Raw genomic sequence first — 22,508 nt, 5'->3', positions numbered from 1 at the left:
CTCCCCCTTCTGACTGACCTCCCTCCCCCTTTATGTCTCCTGTCTGACCTCCCTCCCCCTTTCTGTCTCCTGTCTGACATCCCTCCCCCCTTCTGTCTGACCTCCCTCCCCCCTTCTGTCTCCTGTCTGACCTCTCTCCACCTTTCTGTCTCTTGTCTGACCTCTCTCCCCCCTTCTGTCTCCTGTCTGACCTCCCTCCCCCCTTCTGGCTCCTATCTGACCTCTCTCCCCCCTTCTGTCTCCTGTCTGACCTCCCTCCCCCTTTCTGTCTCCTCTCCCCCCTTCTGGCTCCTGTCTGACCTCTCTCCCCCCTTCTGTCTCCTGTCTGACCTCCCTCCCCCTTTCTGTCTCCTCTCCCCCCTTCTGGCTCCTGTCTGACCTCTCCCCCCTTTCTGTCTCCTGTCTGACCTCCCTCCTCACTTTGTCTCACCTCCCTACCCTCTGTCTGTCCTCCCCCCTTCTGTCTCCTCCCTCCTAGCCTTCCTACCTCCTCTCTCTAGCCTGCCTCCCTCCTGTCTGTCCTTCCTACCCCCATCTCCTCCCTGTCCTCCCTACCTCTCTCTAGCCTACCTCCCCCCCCACACCTCACCAGCCTACCTCCCTCTCCCGGAATCAAACCTGCACTGCTCTGCATACAAAGCGGACACCTTAACCTCTAGACTATAGAGCCTAGCTAGCTTACAATGGATTTTTGGCAATTTTGTCACAGCTTTCCCAATGAAAGACTGGAAAAGTCTATTTGTCCTTACCGGGATTCAAACCACAAACCTTTGGCTTGGAAGGCATTGTCTTTCACCACTGGACTACAGGCCAGCTCAAACACACAGCACATGCAGCAAGTAAAAATAGATGTGGTTAAGATGAGGGTTTTCTTAACCACCACCATACCCTAACCCCGGTGTCTCTTATTTCACCTTACATGAGTTTGCATCCCTGGCTGATTGTGGTGTTTGGCCTCATGGCTTAATGGATAAGGTGCTTGCCTACCAATCTGACGACTGGGGTTTGATTCTCGGCCAAACAACCTATTATGGGGTTTTTTCCTCAATATTTTATTTTCAATTTTTATAGAACAATAATAATAGACAAATAAACAGGCTCAGACACAGAAAAGAAGAAAAGAAAACGGTAACACTTTATAATAAGGTACACAAATAATGTAGTAGTTACTAGTAAACTAATCATTAACTAATAGTTGAGTAGTTAATGAATAATTGGTTAATAGTCAATCACTAGTTAATCATAGTTAATGAGTAGGTAGTCATTAGTTAATGATTAGTATCCTGAGTAGAGTATATCAGTACTTAATGATTACTAAATGTCAGCTCGTGAATATAGCAGTTAATCATTAGTTACTAGCCACTTTCACACATGTCTGGAATTCAGGAGTTATCTAGAGGGCATCCGGATGGCAGTGTATGTGCGAACACGCTTTGGGGGGATATGCGCGCTCCCGCGATCCTCCTCCTAGCCGTAGGGAAGTGTACCCCCAGCCCCAGTGGCAGGAGCGGACTCCAAACGTTCAACTTTGTTTTATACTGCACGCAGCTCAGTTCCCAAATGTCTTCTTCACATGTGTCTCTCTCCGACCAGACTGGTGACAGCCTAGTATGCTTTCCCGATTGCTCCTAGCCCCACCCCCAGAGTCATTTCTCATTGGCTTAGAGCACAGCAGCGCGATCCCCGATTGGCTTAGCAACATGTCACTCAACAAACAATAAGAACTTGGCGCAAATAGGAAAAGGAACATTCACACGAAAACAAAGCATCATGGTAAATGTAGTTTCTCATTCAATTCACCCATACTGAAATAAAAACACCCTACACCTAATCACATTTCCCATTAGAAAACACACGGTTATCACATTTATCATTTACCTACATTGACTTCAGACGCAAACGTTAATCTCAATTCTTTGGTCTATATCAACTCCCAGCCAATAACTTCAACAGACTCCTTCAAGTTCCTAGGCAGTAGGCACCCATATCTGCAATAACCTAAAATGGCACACCAATACACACCAGATCATCAAAAAAGGACATCAGAGATTGTATTTCCTCAGACAATTAAAAAAGTTCAGTGAAAAATATCAGTGATAAGGTTAAGGAATGGTGGTGAGGGTGGGTACAGCCCAGGTCTAAGGCCTGGTTCCAGGTGGGGCCCAACACAATGGCCTGTCGGCCAGGACAGCTACAGTAGAGGCTTGGATTCCAACACCAGTCTTTTATTTATACACCATGTTGTTACTGTTGCTGGTTTGCTGGTGATAGAGAAAGAGAAGAACATATTGTAAATCCATAGTGATTCAACAAAAGTAACAATTAAATCCAAACAATCCAAGCAATTACTAATTATATATAATATCCAAAATGAAGGAATAACTCAATTAAAGGAACTTAAACAGTGCAACCAATAATCATAAATGACCAAAGCAAAGTCAATTAAAAGGAAAACTTACTAATCATTTACACAGCAAACAGTGAAGGTGAGGAATCCAGTGGAGGCCAGCCAGGTTGATCTCCCATGGTTTGCAGCAGAGGATTTGCCACAGGTGATGTGACTGGCCTTTATTAGCCCATCCAGAGAGCAGTGAAGGAATATGAAATGAGGGGACTTTCTACATTCAGAGTAAACAGTTTTGACACAGCCATCATCCAAAGCATCGTCACCTCTTCAGTCTGGTATGGAAACACGGACAGTCACTCACGTTCCCCAAACTTTTGAGTAGCCAGTCAGATTGAAAAAGTAGCCGGATCATGTTCGCGGCGTTTGTTCCAGTGGTCCTTTTCCCAATTAATAAACAAACCTCAAATATGTATCGATGAGTCAGTGTGACAATCTCCCTGCAGGGCTTGACATTAGCTTTTTTGGCCACCTGCCACATGGCTGCTAGAAGTTACCAGCCAATTAGAATTTCCACTAGCCAAAATGTTTTGAAATAAACCAGAATACGAGTCGGTCAATTTAAGCATAAGAATCAGTAAGTGGCCCGGGATTCTCAAAGCCTGTGTTGAGGGTCACACGAACAAAAATGCACTCTTGAAGCTAAATAAATCCAAAACCAACAAGTTAATTATTTACATTTTTTACTTCAATGTAGAACAGTCATTTCTTACACATGAGATTACTTTTAGCCTTTTAGTCATAAAGATTTTTGAAAGATATTCCATATTCCAGACTGAAATGTTATAACAGAAGTGGAGTATTGGCCAGAATGACATGAACATTTGGACACTTATTCAGCGGGTATCTTGTATATTGCGTTCAGGTACACTGTTAAAAAAAAAAATTGGGGGGCCCGTCAGTCAAGGGCCCTTGGAATCGTCCACACTTTCCCCCGCCTGGCTACGCCCCTGCCTCCAAGATCACCAGTTCTGCCCTCCCCTCAATCGAATTCATTTATCACCAGCGTGTTTCAAAACGGGCAAAAAAGATAATCTCTGACCTCTCCCATCCTGCTAACCACCTATTCCAGACCCTCCCCTCTGAGAGGAGTTATTTCGCATCGCACATAGGTTCCGCAAAAACCACGCCCTGTGCCCGCCTACGCAGCAGTCAAGCGCCGGGATTGGCCAGGAGCAAGTCTTTTGTCTTCTTTTGACAGCTGGAATCTCCCACACCACAACCACTGCACGGCACGCAGCCCAGCGATTTCATGAACCAACTGAATTGCTCTCGATAGCGGACATTGAAATTAATTATTAGTGTATTAACGCCAATGAAAACGTTAACACAAGCTTTTAACACACAATCGATTTTTAAACATTTATTTCAAAACATCATTGTAAAATGCAGGCCTTTAGCCAAAGCTTCAATAACAGAGCTCAGCTGACAGTTTAACCTGCAAATGAAAACTATCCACCTTATTTTTGAATGCCCCACTGTAAAAAATAATCGTGGGTACAAGGTCCGGTTTAACGTGACTCATTGTTGCAGCTTGCCATTTCCTTTGTTATACTCTGGCTGCAGACCCGAATTATAAACCGGAAGCTGGAGTCCGTTATAAAAGTTACAAATATAGTCACGTTATAAACAACTAACCAACGCTGGAGGTCCGTATGGAAACTCGAAATGTGTGTTACTCGAAATGGTTAAAAGTTAAATCAATTTGGTCATTCAGTGGCGTTTTACTGCCATGTAACATAGCTAGCTAGCCGCTAACATTAGCCACAGTAGCCGACTACCCACAATGCATTACGTTATCCCAGCACCCGAACGACACGGCTGTAGAGCAGAATGGCTCTGCTGTAAAATCCTCATAGACGTTTTTTTGGTCAAGTTAAAACCATAGACTGTAAAACAGTCTATTACACCGGAAGCGGAAGAAGCAGCCATCAGGCATCATGGCAGCTAGAAATAAGGTGGATAAAAAATATCAAATTAAAAATACAATAGGCTACAGCACATAGGCCTAGCCCCACCCCCCTTCCCCCCCAGCCGTTTGTTCCAGGCCAGTGAAGTCCCAACAATCTACGATGAGCGATGTGGGATTTTGTCTTTCAATACCCTCATTGCAGCCTCGCAGCAGCCTTGTGGTTTTTGCGGAACCTACAGTATGTGCGATTCGAAATAACGCCACACACACATACACACCCCTCACATTGTGTACTATGGTGCTCTCTAGTGGTATTGGTTTGCATGTGCAGAAGAATATACAGTACAGCCAGATATGTCAGTTGTTTGAAACATTTTATTTTTTTTATTGAAAGATTTGTCTAAAAAGAAAAGAGACATTTGAAACTACAGTAATATCCACTGGTTCTAAAGACACTCTCAGAATCACAATTTGAAAGACATGGGAGGCATCATATGACCAAGCAAATAAAAAAATAGCATCATCAAAGTATTTCTGTTGCATCTTCTTTTAAACACCTGTACAAAAAAAAAGATCTCATAAATATTACTTTTATTCTCTCTCTCCCTCTCCCCCTCCCTCCCTCCCTCTCTCTTTCAATAATTTATTTTCCAATAGAGGTTTTATCTGATTGATGTTGGTTGAACTATGGTTTTAGTATGTTTGCTCCATTTCCAATACCTTCCTCTCATTGGTGGGGGGCCAAGGGGGTGTGACCTCAGAGCGGAACACTGACAGCCAATCATGTCTCTGGCTTATAGAAGCCAACTCTGACAGCCAATCACACTCAAATACACACATGCTGTACTCAAACATACTGTATTCAATGCAAATAATGCATTTTCAGCTTTTCCATATGGAAATAGAGATTGGTGTTTATTGTAATTTCTCATATCTTTTTGTGTGTTTTTTTAGGGCTGCAACCAGGAACATACCATCTTTTTAATAATTTGTGTCATTTTTAACATGTATGTATGTCTTCTTTGGGATAGTCTCGCTTGCCAGACTCTCTCCCTACAACGGGAGAGTCTGGCTATACCAGAGTGCCAGCCAGTACAGCCAGACTCTCCCGTGGTAGGGAGAGAGTCTGGCTGTACTGGCTGGCACTCTGGTATAGCGGGGGGGGGGGGGGGGGGGGGCTCTGTTTACCTTTACAACCAAACACCGAAGTACCAAGCAGGCATTCCAGATCCAATCGTTTTCAGCGTGTTAGCAACGAGCTAGCATTGTTGATGATGTTGTTTCACAGCGGCGCAGAGATCGACAGATTCGTCATGGAGGGAGCGGACGGAAAGGAAATCCATATATGGTCGCAGCCGGTCAGTCAGAGCGTGTCGGAGCCGATGTCAGAGCTATGTCTGGCAAGCGAGACTATATCTTTGGGACAACACGTTGATTTTTTTTTTCAACACAACAGAACACATTTTAACACGTGTGTTATTACTGTATACTATAGGCCAGTAAATCTGTGGGGGAAAAACACCTAACTGAGAACAAATTGATACAAAATGTTTTTCAATGGATTCTGTTACCATTGGGCATGTTAAATAACATACTAAAAGTCTACCCAAAGGACAATTCAGGAAAGGGGCCATTTTCATATCTCAATTACTGTTCAACTGTGAAAGGTGGTTTTGGTGTCTAACCATAGGTTTTATGGCTCAAGGAATACAACTGAATCAGTGACATTACTATGAGTCAATTATTTATTTAGTGACAAATCCAAGATGGCGTCCCAAGAGGGGGGGCCCAAATTCCAGTGAAAAGGGTAACATTTTTAACTAATAGATATCATCATGAAACCCCTTTCCTGAATTATCCTTTGGGTAGACTTTTAGTATGTTATTTACCATGCCCAATGGTAACATAATCCATTCTAACAATTTGTTCTCAGGTAGTTTTTTTTTTTTACATATTTACTAGATCTTGTGTTGAAAAGTGTGTGTACAGATGTGTTATCGACACATACTTTTAAAAAGTGTAGTGTACCTCTTTAACCAGTAGGGCTTTCTGCACTGCCAGGTCATGGGGTGACACATTTAAAGGGGGCCATTAGAATGATGATTAGTTGCACACAACCTGCCTGACCCAAAACACCACCTCGCCCCCCAAATACTGACAAGTTAATAGCAGCTCACACGTCAAAGTCAATTCTCAAAAAAGACAAACAAAGAGGCAATGCAAAGAAAAAAGGTCAAAGATTCTGTCCTTGTCCTCTTGGGAGAGGACATGCACACAGTAAGTTAAGCTGCATTGATTTCTTGGTAGACCTTTAGCGGGACAGAAATTGCCATTCCTCTCACGGTGATACATCAAAGATAGGAAGAATTCAATCTGCTCTAGCGCCTCCCCTGGTCGGCAGAGGGAGTGGGGCAGCGACCGGGGCAGCTGGGGGAATAGACCCATTTCACGGGGGCCATTTTGTGTCGAAAAGGCAGATTTAACACAGGTGCAAGCAAAACACTAATGAGGGTTTCCACATTCCAATCATTGGAAGTTGGAAACCCTCATTAGTGTTTTGCTTGCACCTGTGTTTACCCTGCCTTTTCGGCACAAAATGCCCCCCGTGAAATGGGTGTATTGGCCAAGTCCAATTGGGGAGAAAATGGGGGGGGGGAACCCCGATATATATAGATAAAAAAGGAAGAATTCAAACTGTCTACGGTATGTTGGCCAACCCTCATTAAGGGGGTGAAAGGTCACTGTGGCCATTTTAGATGACAGATTAATCAATGCAGCCTAAGGGGAGGAGCCACTTTTCTCTAGAGAGATCCAAAGTCCCGCCCCCTTCCGGTGGGCCACACGCACCAGCATCTGAAGAAATATGAATGTTGGTGAATGTCGAGAGACAATCATTTTTATGATCCGGTTTGGGATTGTGCAATGAGGTACATGTGATGTTTGTTAAAAAGATAAGTTTGCAAGTCAAGAAAGTCGCAGTTTGTCATAAAACTGTTGTCCTAGTCTTTATAAAGTTGAAGTTGTCTGTCTGTGTGTGTCTGTGTGCTGATTGCACAACTGCCTCTCTACTCATGCATTGTGACATCATACGTGATGTCATAAATAATAGTGATATCATCAGGGATGTCATGACTCTTTCACTATAATTTTCGACTATAATTGGAGGGCCGATTGCTCAACTGCGCATGCACTTCTCTCTACTACTATGGCGCACAATTGCTCAACTCCATTGTGACATCATCAGTGATGTCATAACTCTTTCTCTACTATTCTACTATAATTGGAGGGCCGTTTGCTCAACTGCCTCTGCACTCATGCATTATCATATCATTTGTGATGTCACAAATCAAATAGTGACATCATCAGTGTCTGGCCTCACTGATTATGTCATACCCACTCATGATGTCATATATATTGTGACATCATCAGCCCTCCAGAGCCGTCATTATAAAAGTGATATAGTCACGTTATAAATAACTAACCAACGCTGGGAGTCCGTATGGAAACAGTGTTACTCGAAATGGTTAAAAGTTAAATCAATTTGGTCATTTAGTGGCGTTTTACTGCCATGTAACATATCTAGCTAGCCGCTAACATTAGCCACAGTAGGCTGCGCACTGCGCTCTTATTAAAGGGATATTTATCGACGATATTTCTACCAAGCTGGACCTGATTAGTGATTTGCTCCGTTCGCCCAGACGGGTGTCAAGCTGTCAGCAACAAGGCTGGGAGGATCACACCGGAAGAAAAACACATAGGCATCATGGCCGCTAGAAATAAGGTGGATAAGTTATGAATCAGAAAGAACTTATAGGGTGATGACACCTCCGAGGCCGTCGAGCAGGATTCGAAGCGGGAGCCGTCAAGCAGCGAGCGTGGTTGGTTGGCGTGCTGGCACGAGGGCCGAGAGGTCAAAGGTCAAAGAGGAGAGCGAGGCGGCCGGAGGGAGGAGCATTGAGGAGGGGGCGGACCTCCGAGTCTGGAATTTGCGTAATATAGAGAGCCGCAGGGATGACGTATTTTTGTAGTCAGAATGCGGAAGTCCCGGACTGGTTCTTCACTGTTTCTGTCTATGGGATTTTTGAATGGGTTTTTGCCGCGATGCTTCAAATAAGGTATCTGGGCAAGGCAAGCTTAATCAAACGCGAATCAGAGTTCAGTCGGATAATCTTCACACATGAGGACCACTTTCATGAGTTTTGTAGCGTAAATGCGAGCCCTAGAAGTAAAAAGCTCGAGCTAAGCTAATCCAGAACTACACACTGTCGCATAGGCTTCCACGTCACGTCAGCACTCAACCTGGACTGTTGTTGATGTGTGCACTGATTACCTCGGGCTGAACGGGGCTGAACCAGGTGAGGGAAAGAGAATTTCCATGTTCGTCCTTTGAAGTGGTGACGTTATTGATGTATAATCCCCATCGAGTCAACAGCAGTGTTGGGGGTAACTCATTACAAAAGTAACATATTACATGTAATATATTACTTTTAGCAGTAACTCAGTAATATAACTTATTACTTATAGGATTTCAGTAAAACCAGTTACTTTGTCAAGTAACTCAAGTTACAAATTGAGTTACATTTTATTCAATCAAAGCACATATTTAAAAAAAGATACAATAATTTCCTAATCAAACTGTGTTTTTATGCAAATAACCACTATAGATGACAATAACAAAGGAAAATAATAACATTTAGAATTTTGGATTGTTTACACTGACTTCAAGGCGGTTGAAATTATTTTTTGGGATGGTTCTGGGGTGGCGATGTTATTCTGCTGCTGCTGTCGTTTTGGTCAAAGTAACGCGAAAGTAACAAGTAAAGTAACAAGTTACTCTACACAGACAGTAATATTGTAAAGTAACTTATTACTTTCAAATGAAAGTAACTAGTAATATGTAGTATATTACATTTTGAAAGTAACTTGCCCAACACTGCTCAACAGTGTAGTCTCATTTAGCCGTTTGCTAGCTAGCCTCCCTTTTAACGGCACGTAAAAGCTTCAAAACTCATAAAAGTGGTCCTCGTGTGTGAAGATGATATTACTAAACACTGGTTCGCGTTTGATTAAGCCAGCGTTGCCCAGAGAGATTATTAGAAGCATCGCGCCAAAAACCCATTCAAAACTCCCATAGGCGAAAACAGTGAAGAACCAGGAGTGTTAGCATCGATGATTTCCGGACTCGTTCCTGCGGCTCTCTATTGTGCAAGAGGCAGCAATGTGCCGCAGGGCATCCAGTCTGCAAATTAGAAGAAGACTGTCGCATGAGTGACGTATCTCCTGTCAGGCCATGTTGGCGTCGGTGTGATGTTGATCTATATTGTGTTTCATACGAAACTAAACGTAACATTTCAGTTTTACGGCAAACTGCGGGTTTCTTGACATGTACTTATCCTATAATAAGAATGAGTTAAGTGTCCGTGTGTGAGTGAGTGAGTTGCAATTGAGTTGCATTCTTCTGCTATCGCCACACCTGGATCTCCATGGAGTTCGGTTCACCCCACTTTGCCCTCACAAAACAACCACAAAACAAAACAATCTCTGAGTGCGATTTTTGCAGCACGGTCAAGTGCGCCACCTGTAGGTCCGTCTCTATCCACTAACCAGTTTTCGTTGTTAAAAAAGGGTGGAAACAACCCCCGAGAGCTTAGTAATAAAAACCTGGATCTATGTGGGTTTAATTAATTAAGCCCCTTAGTGACGTACATTCTCTGTCACCGTTAAAACTCTAATCGCGCACGCCAAAGACACAACAAGCAAGAGGAATCGCAGTTTCAGAAGTAAAAAAAAAGGAAGTTCTCTTCACTACCTAGTTTCTGGTTCTTCATCTTTGGTATAAAATATGCTGCGTTTGTTGCACAGTTGAGAAAAAGACTAAAGAATTGTCAACAGTTTCCCTAAAACTATTGCTCTTTGCACATTTAAAAATCCTAGCTGTTTTTTCCTTTTTATCCTCTCCTTTTCGCAGTGAGACAAGCATAGCAGGTAAAACAACACGGTTTTGAAGGTCATTAACAGTGGGGTGTACCACGAAACAAGATTAGTGGCTTAGCGAGGTAACTTCAGGTTTAACCCTAGTTTTCCCGTAGTTAACTTCTTACCGAGATAGATCACCATAGCAACTTATGCTCTATACGGCTAACCTGCTTTGTAGCAGGTTAAGTTCAGAGGATAAGATCAAAACCCATGAAAGACCCACCTGCTTACCAATCAGCTCTCTGGAAACAGTGAGTCGCCATTCATATGGTCCCCATATGAAAAATACTTTGCATTCAAAAGGGGAAAAAAAGAAAAATAGCTCTTGTTGAATTAAGCCTTGCACTTGTTGCAGGCTACATTTAAATTAAGCCCTACTTACCACTTTGGAATATGTTTTTATATATTCATTTTTGTGCTCTCAAGTAGGCTAGATACGTTGTTTGACCCCGCCGATCGATTGCAGCTGAATGGTGAGTGGAGAAATATCACTAAACCGGCATAAAAAGGTTACATAAACGTCTCCAAAGCGCACGGTGCCGTGTGCACAACGGAGCTACTACTATCTAAGCAATTTAATATGGGATCGCCTGCACACAGATCATTCATATCTAGGCTACTCCTGCATTTTGCAGCTGCAACTGTGTTGCTTTTGGCCTGTATGATGTGATTGAACTTCATATTATTTCCAGCATAGTCCTTGTATGAAATATGGAGATATGCGACTCTGCTGCCAATAGCCTATATGTGACCACAAAATAGGCTATTTTTTATAAATGAAATCTATGCCCGCACGTCCCGTGTTGATTCAGTTCAGCAGCCTTTTTTAATTTTATTATCATTATTTTTTTTATTGATAGCCTATTAGCCTATAGGAATTATTCCATCAGTGTGACCAAACACATCATGAGATCATTATTATTCATTGAGCCTAAATGGTCTAAAAACGCCTACGGATTTTGGAAATAGACATGCAGGTTATATTGAGTTTATTGAGGGTGAATTGAGCTGCTGTAGATATACGTGGAGGCAGAAACCGCTCTTCAAAGAAATTACTGATGTGAATAAAAGTGGTAACTTTAGACAGTCATTCGGGAACAGACTAATAATATCCAACGCGGATTTTGATTCTGACATACATAGTAGGTAAAGCTTCACGATTTGCGCTTTGAATGAATGAGGAAATAGGCGTGTCTGGCGCTGTAGAAGCTGGAGCAGTCCATATTGCATTGTGATTGGCTAGTTGTTAAAGACCACGCCTCTTTTGCGGGCACGAGCTCCTGTGCACGGGCATTTTCATGTGCATGAGCTCTCAGCTTGATTAGAAAAACCTGGTTCCACTTAACGAGTTGAGAACTACATTCGTGGTATCACTTAACTAGAATCGAGCTTCTTGGCAATTATCTGGTTTAGCCAAACCAGATCAAGGGACAGATCCTGATCCGGATACAACATTCGTGGTACAGCCCTCTGTTGCAAGTAAAAAACACACATAAAAACAAAGCAACAAAAACAAAAGACGACGAATGCCATGGAGAAACCAACCTTTTTTTCTCGTAATGAAACTAAACTGCGTTTCCCATGAAGCAGTGGGTGAACCCTTCCTAGTGGCATTAAAGGAGATTTATCCTAAAAACATGAGTCACACTGTACCACATCATTTAAAATCATCTTCATACAAATAGTCTTATTATCATTTTATTTTTTTGCCTCCTGTACAGATATATTTGTAGATTTAATCTCCGTGGCTCTAGGAACTCTAAAACTCCCGAGAACCTTTCAAAAAATTCAATCATTCAAGTCTTACCTCTCTCTCTTTTTTTCCAAATTCAAGACTATGGAAAACTTTTTAGTTTCCAAAGTTTGACAAAATTAAGGCAATAAAGATTTCAGAAATCATTACCATTCTAGAAAACTACTAAAATCATTAAAAAAAGAAAATAACGTCGCTTAATATCAAAGGAAGACAACCTGTTTTTAATCGTATTTTTTCTCGACTTTACTTCCTTCCTCTTCTAATAAAAAAGTCTGGAAAATCTACCCGCACATTCAAATGTCCGTTTGTCTTTTCCTGTACAGCTTTGTTGTTTCAGTTTACATTTCAGTCTTTGTCTTCTCTTTCGTCCCGTGAGTCTGGAGGCAAAGTCCACTTTGATCAACTCAAAAGTCGCAGAATGCATTTGGGTCCATTGTCCTCGAGCTCGACCTCCCGTCCCTCGCGTCTCCTCTGTGTTTCTCATGGTAAGAAAAAGAACTGATTCCTCCAAACCCCTCCATCTTTTGTCTTTGTTTTCTCTTTAATTTGGTGCCTGTGCAAAGTGGAAGCATTCTCCCCTCAGTGTCCATCTCACCTACCATCTTGTTTCTCTTGTCTCCCCTCAGTGTCCATCTCACCTACCATCTTGTTTCTCTTGGATTCCCTCTGTGTTCAGTGCCGTCCTTCTCAAGGCAATGCAGCAAGAATCCCATCCTCTTCTGCTCATCTGAAGGAAACAAAAGACAGTAAAAAAAAAGGGGCCACTGAGGAACAGTGTTGGGGGTAACTCATTACAAAAGTAACATATTACATGTAATATATTACTTTTAGCAGTAACTCAGTAATATAACTTATTACTTATAGGATTTCAGTAATATTATACCAGTTACTTTGTCAAGTAACTCAAGTTACAAATTGAGTTACATTTGATTAAATCAAAGCACATATTTAAAAAAGATACAATCATTTCCTAATCAAACTGTGTGTTTTTATGCAAATAACCACTATAGATGACAATAACATTTAGAATTTTGGATTGTTTACACTGACTTCAAGGCGGTTGAAATTATTTTTTGGGATGGTTCCGGGGCGGCGATGTCATTCTGCTGATGCTGTTGTTTTGGTAAAAGTAATGCAAAAGTATTGTAATAAGTAACAAGTTACTCTACAGAGAAAGTCATATTGTAAAGTAACTTATTACTTTCAAATTAAAGTAACTAGTAATATGTAGTATATTACATTTTGAAAGTAACTTGCCCAACACTGCTGAGGAAACTAAAGACAATCTGATACCTTCTTTCCGTGCAACCATTGTGTGCAACGAAGGGGCAAAAATGAAGCCTGTGCAGAAGTGCTGTCCCTCAAACCTGCATTCTTTCTAATGGCCAGCAGGGAATGACTCCACTGGTTGCAAAAGGAAGTCTGATTTTATAGAGGGCCAAAGTGGAACGTCACTTCCTGCTTCAGCACTGTAACCAGAGATTTTCATCCGCCATTTATTTTCCCATCGACAATTTCGTAAAATGCTTATAAAAATAGTTTTTACTTCATCAAACCAAACGGTTGAGATATTCAGAAACAGGAGAGACCACATAACATTTCATGTTGGTACATGAACACTCACTTAGTCTGTTGGTAGGAGTAGGCTGTGGCATGATCTCCTGCGTTCTCCACTGATAGGCTGGCGTCCTGCGAGGAGGGGGCCACCGTCTGCTGAGAGGCTTCTGTCACCACGCCCTGACACCACAACCACAGTGACACACAATATAATATATATATATATATATAATAATACTAATGATGATGATGGTGATGATAATATAATAATAATAATAATAATAATAATGTGGGAGGATCACACTATTCCCACCAGTTCCTTTCCACCCCGACCAGGCGCCCAGACCGACCAGAGGAGGCGCTAGTGCAGCAACCAGGACACATATTCCCCAATCCAGCTTCCCACCCTCAGGCACAGACTTCTTTTTTGGGGGGGGGCAGATATGGATAATTAAAGGAACACTCCGCCCATTTCAACCAGCTTTGTATCATTAGAACATCAGTAGTATATCAGAAAACTGTAAACTGTTTTGAAGTCTGTCATTTAACACGTTCACTGCCAACGACGTGTTAACACGTTTTCAGAATCCAGCTGTTGACTGCCAACGACGTGTTAACACGTCGTCAGAATCGATTTTTTTTTTTTGACGGTGGGATGTGCATCTAACCCTTTTACATCTCTTATATAAGTATTGGACGTGTACAACGTGTACAACCCATTCCACCGACCCACTAAGTGGCGACAAGGAAGGAGGAAGGCAAGCAAAAAGCAGTGTGACGAAGCCATTCTCATGAAAATGGATTGGCGAAAACGCTTTCGTTTTCGCGCTGATTGCTGGCAGTGCGGGATTGCAAATTTGCATAATATATTACGGATGGAACACACTTTGAAACACACAGCATAAATATGACCAGAATCGCAAAAGCTTTATCAAAGCTCTCAACCAAAACTCCAAGAAGCGAGCGAGTCCAACCAGACTTCCTCAAAGAGCGGCCGCGCAGACAGGCTCACAGCCGCACAGCAGCAGCAAAGCAGTGAGACTGGTGACAAGCTTGTGGTGCAGCAGGCCATTTTGCCTTGCAAAATAGCACCAAATTGGAAACAGCCATAAAAGGCTTTTAGAATGGGATTTTCAACCCATTCTTTTTTGTTTCTTTTTCGCTCTAATTTAGAGTAATTTAATTTCTATTCAGAAATTTATTTGAGAGGTCGAGAGTATGAGAAAGTGCATTTGCACAGGTAGGAAAGTGCTTGTGACACGGCGCTGCAGCCAAGAAGAACGGTGCCGCGTCTATGTGCCGACAGGCCGCAGTGCCGACAGGTCGCAATGCCGATAGCCCACAAGCAGAACCAGCTGAGCGAGGCGGCGTGCAGCGTGTCGGTGGAGCTAACCTCTCCCAGCCCCCACGCCAAACCTAACCTCCCCCCATGCCTAAACCTAACCTCCCCCATACCCTAACCCAAAACCTAACCTCTCCCAGCCCCCACGCCAAACCTAACCTCCCCCCATGCCATGCCTAAACCTAACCTCTCCCAGACCCTAACCCAAAACCTAACCTCTCCCACCCCCACGCCTAAACCTAAGGTCGGCATTGCGGGTGGTCGGCATAGCGGGTGGTCGGCATAGCGGGTGGACCCCAAGAAGAACGCCCACGGAGGGAGGAGTTGGAAGCAGAGGGAAGTTTCCTGCTGTTATGGAGGAAATTACTGTTCAAAACTATTGTTTAGGTCTTACTGATGCCAAAAATGAATGGTTAAAGTGACTGTTCTATCGAATTTCACAAAAAGCCGTTTATCTCTGAATATTTTTTCTGACGCTGAAACCATGCTGTATTCAACTGCTAATGCTTACATAACTACTAACTCTACAAACTAACTCTTTTAGACAGAGAAAGCACACATTCTATTAGTTCTTTTTAGATGATTGGTGTTCACGAAGTCCTAACAGAAAAGAATCCTCGGCTCTTGTAAAATGAGCCTAGAATCCTCAAAAACCCCCCTGGCAGAACCTACCTACAGCATTGAAAAAAGGCTGGCAGTCAATGTGTTAATTTGACAGTTATTGAGTGTTAAAGTGTGGACCAGGGATGTCACTGGTCCACACTTTAACACTCAATAACTGTCAAATTAAATGACAGACTTCAAAACCGTTTACAGTTTTCTGATATACTACTGATGTTCTAATGATACAAAGCTGGTTGAAAATGGGCGGAGTGTTCCTTTAATCAATTTCAAATTTTTGTTGATCCTGTGCATCCCTAATTTCAACCTTTATCCAGCCAAGGGAGGCCGACTAGACACAATTTATTTTGATGCCGAGTCGCTGCAGTTCTATTCAGAGACATTAACAATCCAGTTTGCCAATCCTTCTTTTCATCAACCTTTTAGCTGTTTTACCAACAGTTAAACATGACAATGAAAATCAACCAAAGTGCAATGTGTTATCTTGAGAGAAAGATACACTGACAGCATCCACACTTGATATAGATTCGAGCTGGATGGGGTCAGGGGTCAACTGCTTCAAGTGGGCTCAGTTCACTTCCTGCCACTCATTTGAAGAATTCAGGCTGCGTTCCGATTGGCTAGTAGTTCCCTGTGAAGTATTCAGCCATATTACTTAACATGGCTGAATACCCTGTGCAGTCCACTTCGAAAGGGGAACTATTAGCAGATCGGAATGCAGCTATAGTTCCTCTGGCCTTTGAGACCTGCATGTCCTTCCCCATGTTTATATCTTGGACTTATTCCAAAGGATATGGCTAAAAGTGACTTATACCTCCTGAAGATCTTTATGGCAGCTGGAAAGAAAGTCATCACAAAATGTTGCCTCCAGAAACATTGCCCCCCGGTGGAGATGTTTATAAATATTGTAAATCAGTTACATCGAATGGAGCAGCTGACTTATAGTCTGGGGCTACAAAAAGAAAAAGGGGAAACTCTTTGGAGTAAATGGACACTTTTCCTGATCCATAGGGAGTGACTTTTGCAAATATTCTAGCTGATATAACTACATTAGTTGGCCCACGGTAACATTGTATTGTGTAACTGTTGCATCAGATCATAGTCTGTGACCTCTCCTGTAGCCTGTACTACGAAGCTAGTTTAATGCCTTATCCGAGTAAGTTTGAGTTTAAACCTGGTTTAGCCGTACTACAAAGCAAGTTAACTTTCAATCACCATGGCAACTGACGCTGCAAAGCTAACCTGGTCGCGACCAGGTTAGCTTCAGAGGATAAGATCAAAATCCATGACAGACCCATATAATCGGCTCTCTGGAGTCACTCACCGTTCATATAAGATCGCCATATGAAAAATAGATTGCAGTCAACTGAGAATATAACAAGAAAAACATTTGTGGCTCTGTAGGCTACATAATTAAATTAAGCCTACTTACCACTTTATGTCTTAACAGCTCAACTATGCGTGGAGAAATATGATCACTATTAATCACCGCAGCGCATATCATAGGCTAAACGGAGCCTCAAATGGAGTGAGGGTGATATTCTCCTACATGCCAGAAAAGCCTATACATATAAATAGATATGGGATAAATATGGGATAGCCCCAATACTAAATATGCAGGCTATTCTTGCATCTTTCAGCTGGAACTGTGTCCTGTAGGCTGTATGCCAATATATGAGCAAAAATAGGCTAGTTTTTATCAATGAAAAGTATGCCCGCATCGTCTCAATTCAGTCCAGCAGTTTTCTCTTTTATATTAGGATATCATTATTATAGCCTATATATGAATTATTCGATCAGTGCAACCACACACACATAATGAGTGATAGAGATCATTATTCATTGAGCATGCTTTCTAAATCTATGGTCTAAATAGGCTTACAGATTGTGGAAATTTATAGACTGAGATTACACATTTAATGTACATTTACACTCGCACAAAGCTGTAGGAGACAGAAATCGCTGATCAAAGTAAATCAAATGACTGATGTGAATACAAGCGGCAGCTTTAGACAGTCCTTCCCCCAACTATATCCAACGCGGATTTTCATTCTGCCATAGGTTACATTAAATATCCGCTAAAATCTCTGATCCCACTGTGGCTGCGCTTTTTCATTCAATGAGGAAATGGGTGTGGAAATGGGTGTGGGCGTGGATCAGCTCAGCTGTTCATAATGTGATTGGCTAGCGCACCTCTTTCGCGTGGACGCGCGCCTGTGCACGAGCGAAAAACGTGCGCGTGCACAGGCAGATCCCAGGTCCACTTACACAGTAGAAAACCAGCGTCGTAGTATCAGTTAACTAGATAGCTTTGATCCTGTTCAGTCAAACCAGATCAAAGGGACTTATCGCGGATCTGTTAAACTAGCTTCGTAGTACAGGCTCCTGGAGCCTGTACTACGAAGCTAGTTTAATGCCTTATCCGAGTAAGTTTGAGTTTAAACCTGGTTTAGCCGTACTACAAAGCAAGTTAACTTTCAATCACCATGGCAACTGACGCTGCAAAGCTAACCTGGTCGCGACCAGGTTAGCTTCAGAGGATAAGATCAAAATCCATGACAGACCCATATAATCGGCTCTCTGGAGTCACTCACCGTTCATATAAGATCGCCATATGAAAAATAGATTGCAGTCAACTGAGAATATAACAAGAAAAACATTTGTGGCTCTGTAGGCTACATAATTAAATTAAGCCTACTTACCACTTTATGTCTTAACAGCTCAACTATGCGTGGAGAAATATGATCACTATTAATCACCGCAGCCATATCATAGGCTAAACGGAGCCTCAAATGGAGTGAGGGTGATATTCTCCTACATGCCAGAAAAGCCTATACATATAATATAGATGGGATAAATACGGGATAGCCCCAATACTAAATATGCAGGCTTCTTGCATGTTTCAGCTGGAACTGTGTCCTGTAGGCTGTATGCCAATATATGAGCAAAAATAGGCTAGTTTTTATCAATGAAAAGTATGCCCGCATCGTCTCAATTCAGTCCAGCAGTTTTCTCTTTTATATTAGGATATCATTATTATAGCCTATATATGAATTATTCGATCAGTGCAACCAGTGCCACACACACATAATGAGTGATAGAGATCATTATTCATTGAGCATGCTTTCTAAATCTATGGTCTAAATAGGCTTACAGATTGTGGAAATTTATAGACTGAGATTACACATTTAATGTAGACACTCGCACAAAGCTGTAGGAGACAGAAATCGCTGATCAAAGTAAATCAAATGACTGATGTGAATACAAGCTGCTGCTTTAGACAGCCCTTCAGCAGACTATCCAACGCGGATTTTCATTCTGACATTAAATCGCGGATACATTAAATATCCGCTAAAACTCTGATCATGCACTGCGCTTCATTGAACGAGGAAATGGGTGTGGAAATGGGTGTGGGCGTGGATAAACTCAGCTGTTCATAATGTGATTGGCTAGTGCACCTCTTTCGCGTGGACGCGCGCCTGTGCACGAGCGAAAAACGTGCGCGTGCACAGGCAGATCCCAGGTCCACTTACCTAGTAAAAAACCAGCGTCGTAGTATCAGTTAACTAGATAGCTTTGATCCTGTTCAGTCAAACCAGATCAAAGGGACTTATCGCGGATCTGTTAAACTAGTTTCGTAGTACAGGGCTCTGACCTCCTGTTGTTGTTGTTGTTGTTGTTGTTTTTGTTATTGTTTGTCCTGTGTGTATTTTCTCTTGAAAAAAGGATGTAAAAAATAAAGTATTAAACAAAAACACAATTCTGTGATATTATCAAGACTTAACTTAACTCAACCCAAATATATTCAGTTGACCCTCATAGAGGATATATATATATATATATATATATATATATATATATATATATATATATATATATATATATATATATATATATATATATATATACCGTATATATATATATATATATTCAGTTGACCCTCATAGAGGAGTAAAGAAACCAGAACATCTTCACACATCTTTTTAGATGCTGGATCAATCACAGGATTTAAACTTTTTTCTCTAAAAAACAACAAACAAATAAAAAATGATTACCGGTAACTAATGATCAAAATAGTCGATAGATTTCAAGTTCACCCTGGCCCATAAAAGTGCTATCATAAAAGCGCTATATATATATATATATATATATATATATATATATATATATATATATATATATATATATTATCTTATATATATATCTCTCTCTTTTTGTCCTTACCTCCACTGTGATGGAAGAGGCAGGCACGGCAGTGTACTGGGGAATGTAGGTTCCTTGCATAGGAGCAGCGGCTGCAGCAGTCAGGTACTGCAGAGAGAGGAAGTGGGGGGGGAGTGTGTGTGTGTGGGGGGGGGAGTGTGTGTGTGTGTGTGTGGGGGGGGGGGGGGTTGTGTGTGCGTGGGGGGGGGAGTGTGTGTGTGTGTGGGGGGGGGAGTGTGTGTGTGTGTGGGGGGGGAGGAAGTGTGTGTGGTGTGTGTGTGTGGGGGGGGGAGTGTGTGTGTGGGGGGGGGGGAATGTGTGTGGTGTGTGTGTGTGTGTGTGTGGGGGGGAGGGGTTGGGGTACAGAGACTTTAGCATAATAGGCATGAGCAATTTGTCCTGAAGAGACACTGGATTTCAAGAACTGAGAAAACACATACCCCGCCCCCCCCCCCACACACACACACACACATACACACACACACACACACACACACACACACACACTCACACACACACACAGTGTTGTTTTCTGATGTACAATGTCCATAAATAGCGCAAGATGTGAATATTGACGATTGTAATTAACGGTTTCAAATGGCTCTTAAATACCGGTACACGCAATAATATATGCTTTGGTTAACTTAGTAGAACTTCAATCTACTTTTCCCTCAGTCCTCCTGTCATTTTTCTATGAATGAGCTGAGATTCCCGTCTTCCTGTGGTGTGCTGCACCTTTAAACACACGTCGATTCGGCGCTGATACTACCTCCATTGGCGGAACAAAACGACATGCCATTCTGTCCCAGTGACTTTTACACAGGAGGTGTAATAATCCTCACAATGTTCAAGGCTTTCACAGGCAGCTCCATTATGGCTCATTTCCACCGCAGGTAGTAGCGCGATCCCGCTCCGCTCGACTCGATAAATTGTCTCATCCCACCGGTTTAAACTGTCCCAGCCCGGGTTGTATTGGGGTCGAGTCGTGCTACTTTTCGTACCTGCTTCGTCGAGGTTCTATTCTGTGAACCCGGGTTCATACGGTGACGTGAAAACATTGTAGACGACTGATTGGCCAGGCAGAATCGTGTTTACTCTGTCTACTGACTGTCAATGCGCTGCATACCAGTTTAGTGGTGCTTACCTTCTCTTCTGTTATGTTATTTCCATCAGTCTTTTGTGTTGCTGCCTTCGCCTCTGGTGAAATAAAGTCGTGGCGGTGGTTTCAATTGTTTTCAGAGTGAAAAAAGTCCGCTGCTCAGCAAGCTCCTGTAGTTAGTTGAGCTGCAGCGCTCCGCTAGGCCGCAGCGGGTGTTTGGTGAAGCCGCGGTCTTGCCTGGTGAGAGGCCGCGGGGTAGAGGCTTCACTCTGTTGCGCCTCTCCCGTCCCCGCACAGCACATGCCTGTGATTGACTAACTACAAAGTGATATCCATTCTCCTGGCCGCTTGTCACATTCGCCCATGTACACTGTAGGTCATTTAGAGGCACCAGTATTTCATAAACAGTTTAAAAGTTCTGTGGATGGATTTAATTGTAACGTTATGTTATAGCCTACTTCGGCTATAAGCGAAGGACAGATATGCGGGGGCGGGGGTGGGTGGGGGCAGATGATCCGCGGTGGAAGCAAAACGTCCATCGAGCCGAAACGATTAGAGCCGAGTGGTGACGAGCTGTGCAGGGCAGTAAAATGTGGTGGAAATGAGCCAATAGTCATTGAGTAACTCACGGTGCCCCTGGTGCCCAGAGACAGGTGGTTCATCTGCTGGGTGAGAGGAGCCATGATACTAGAGGGCTGCAGAGACAGGCTGGGCTCCATGGCTGTGGCCGGGCTGATCACAGCACCCTGGGAGGAGGAGGAGGAGGGAGGGTTAGAAGCAGTGATGTAGTGGTAAAACAGTGACCTCCAATCTTTGATCACCATAAGGCAAACAAAATAGATTATATTCTCAGAAAAGCAATATACGTTTAGCCCCCCGTTCACACAGGACGCCGAAGCAACGCTCAACCGAAGCTGTACCTACGCTGTACCCACAAGTTGTCGATTTTTTATCCCATTTTTTATCCCCCATTAGTGCTAATTTATATTTATCCTGGTTGCTGCTCCACCCTCTGCCGATCTGGGGAGAGCCGAAAACTGGCTCCATGCTTCCTCCGAGACATGGGCAGTTAGCCAGCCGCTTCTTTTCACCTGACAGAGGAAGCTTCACCGGTAGGACATAGCACGTGGGAGGTTCACGCTATTCCAACCAGTTCCCCTCCCTCTGAACAGGCGCCCTTAACGACCAGAGGAGGAACCACATCAGCAACCAGGATATTGCTCACTACTATAACTCACTACTATAATCGAAATTTGATTCACTAAAGCCCCAAACGCTCGCGTTTTGAAGTCCACCCATTGTTTGAAACGGTCGAACACGCACCAAGAGCGTTCTGACGCGCGTCAAACTGCCTCGACGCCCGTACTCCAAACGTGTTTCGATTTTGGAGTCAAATGAGGTTCCAGCAGCGACCAAAGCCTCTGAGCTCCTCCCTCCCTCTCTGCCCACTTTCATCCCCGTCTCCGTCTCGATATGCTCCTCAAACAAATCTCACGGCAGTTTAAGTCAAGTCAAGTCAAGTCAAGTTTATTTGTATAGCACATTTCATACACAGAGGCAATTCAAAGTGCTTCACATAAAATGGTTGACAGGAAAATAAAAGAAAAGAAGAGAGTAAAACGGACATTTAAAAGCATC

General features: G+C 42.8%; 1 protein-coding gene across 1 annotated transcript in view; it reads right to left on the bottom strand.

The window, feature by feature from the left end:
- Positions 1 to 13,668: 13,668 nt before the first annotated feature.
- The window catches only part of LOC310800277 (RNA-binding motif, single-stranded-interacting protein 3-like), a gene marked incomplete at both ends in the record, with an annotated part of 140,237 nt that continues 131,397 nt past the window's right edge, over positions 13,669 to 22,508 (bottom strand). Inside the window, 3 exons of the mRNA XM_083662850.1 lie at positions 13,669 to 13,785; positions 19,793 to 19,879; positions 21,500 to 21,616. Of these exons, the coding sequence (XP_083518976.1) occupies positions 13,669 to 13,785; positions 19,793 to 19,879; positions 21,500 to 21,616 (321 nt within the window). The remainder of the gene's footprint in view (positions 13,786 to 19,792; positions 19,880 to 21,499; positions 21,617 to 22,508) is intronic.

The sequence above is a fragment of the Poromitra crassiceps genome, assembly GCF_964638095.1.
Source record: "Poromitra crassiceps genome assembly, chromosome: 29".
Taxonomy (NCBI): Eukaryota; Metazoa; Chordata; class Actinopteri; order Beryciformes; family Melamphaidae; genus Poromitra; species Poromitra crassiceps.
This window is presented reverse-complemented; position numbering and strand designations above follow the sequence as displayed.